The sequence below is a fragment of the Ptychodera flava genome (genome assembly GCF_041260155.1).
Source record: "Ptychodera flava strain L36383 chromosome 3 unlocalized genomic scaffold, AS_Pfla_20210202 Scaffold_25__1_contigs__length_14229661_pilon, whole genome shotgun sequence".
NCBI classification, from domain to species: domain Eukaryota; kingdom Metazoa; phylum Hemichordata; class Enteropneusta; family Ptychoderidae; genus Ptychodera; species Ptychodera flava.
The window spans coordinates 995001-996347 of NW_027248279.1; the positions used below are offsets into that span (position 1 = coordinate 995001).

At 37.3% G+C, this 1347-nt stretch overlaps 1 protein-coding gene across 1 annotated transcript in view; it reads right to left on the minus strand.

Moving 5' to 3' along the window:
* LOC139125226 (tyrosine-protein kinase receptor Tie-1-like) overlaps nt 1-753 on the minus strand; it is a 1849-nt gene extending 1096 nt beyond the window's left edge. The window contains exons 1-2 of the mRNA XM_070691324.1: nt 675-753; nt 87-186 (exon numbers count right to left, since the gene is read on the minus strand). Of these exons, the coding sequence (XP_070547425.1) occupies nt 87-186; nt 675-726 (152 nt within the window). The 5' untranslated portion in view covers nt 727-753. The remainder of the gene's footprint in view (nt 1-86; nt 187-674) is intronic.
* Between the last annotated feature and the right edge of the window lie 594 nt (nt 754-1347).

Below are 1347 nucleotides of genomic sequence, written 5' to 3' on the forward strand. Positions count from 1 at the left end.
CATCGCAATAAACTATAGTCTGTTCATCAACCCATCCCAGCCGTACGTTATATTAGATAAATGTTAATTTGTTTGTCATTACTTACAGTTTAGCGTCACAATAAGCTGGCCTCTTCATTCGAAATCCCTTTGAAATGAACTCCCTCACTTTGGTCACGTTTTTGGCAGTTGGGTACGGTGTCTTACCTTATTTCAATCGTAAAAACAAAACGAAATACTCAAAGTGATGGAAAATTGAACATCAAAAAGGGAAAACAGCGACGATGCAAGAAATTGCAAAGACGATAGACACATATGTTTCTTTGACTTTCATTCCAGACAAATGACTTTTGCAGTCGATGCATAAAATCAATAAATCAATCAATCAACCAATTAATAAACAGTTAATATATTTGTCTTGCAAGGAACGTTTTAGTTATGAAAATCGATTCACAATATGTATCGTCCAACGCCCGAACGTGGAGACTACAAGAGAACAAGAAGAAAAACAGGCAGACAGACAAACAGACAGACAGTTGAAACATATTCTTTCGCTAATAAATTAAAAGGGAACCATTCCCCAAATTCGACGTTTCCGTGTGCCTGGAGTCGCTAGCGGGACAACAGATTTCGAAGACCGGACAGCGCCCGGCAAGTTGAAATCTTTCGTTGGTAACTTTGCCAGCTGCACTTACCTAACGTAGTAATCTCCCACAGTACGACACCAAAGGACCAGACGTCGCTCATTGTTGAATATTCCCCTGAACTGACAGTTTCCGGTGCAAACCAACGTATTGGTAGGTGGGTGTGATGCTGAAAACAAATCAAGAAACACAATTTAAAAATCTCCATGGTAATCAGTAAATTGTAATGCAATGTAGTTCAGTACAATGATGGTAAATTAACTACTTTAGTTTGTGTTACTTTTCTATGATGGTAAAGTAAAGTAAACTATTTTAGTTTTCTTACTAATATGGTTGTAAAGGTTACCTTTTGCTTTACTAACATTCGCTATGATAGAACTGAACTCCGCATTTCATGGGCGGGGTTTCAGAAAGTATACAACAAAACAACGCCTTTCTTTTGATTGTGGTAGAGTAAAACAAAGGAAAATATCACAGAATGTAATGTTACCTCTTTAACTCTGATCGCTTCAATTTCCACATCACCTCTGAGACCAATATTTGATAACTTACAAGTTCGCCGGTCTTTTGATAGAAGAACTGTTTTTGCAGCAAGTTCGCCGTGTACATACTGTATCAATGTAAAATGGAGATGAATGTAAACTAAATATGCTCGATGCATTTCACATAACTAGAAAATACGACACGAGACAAACACTAATGAAAGTGTAGGAGTCATAAATAG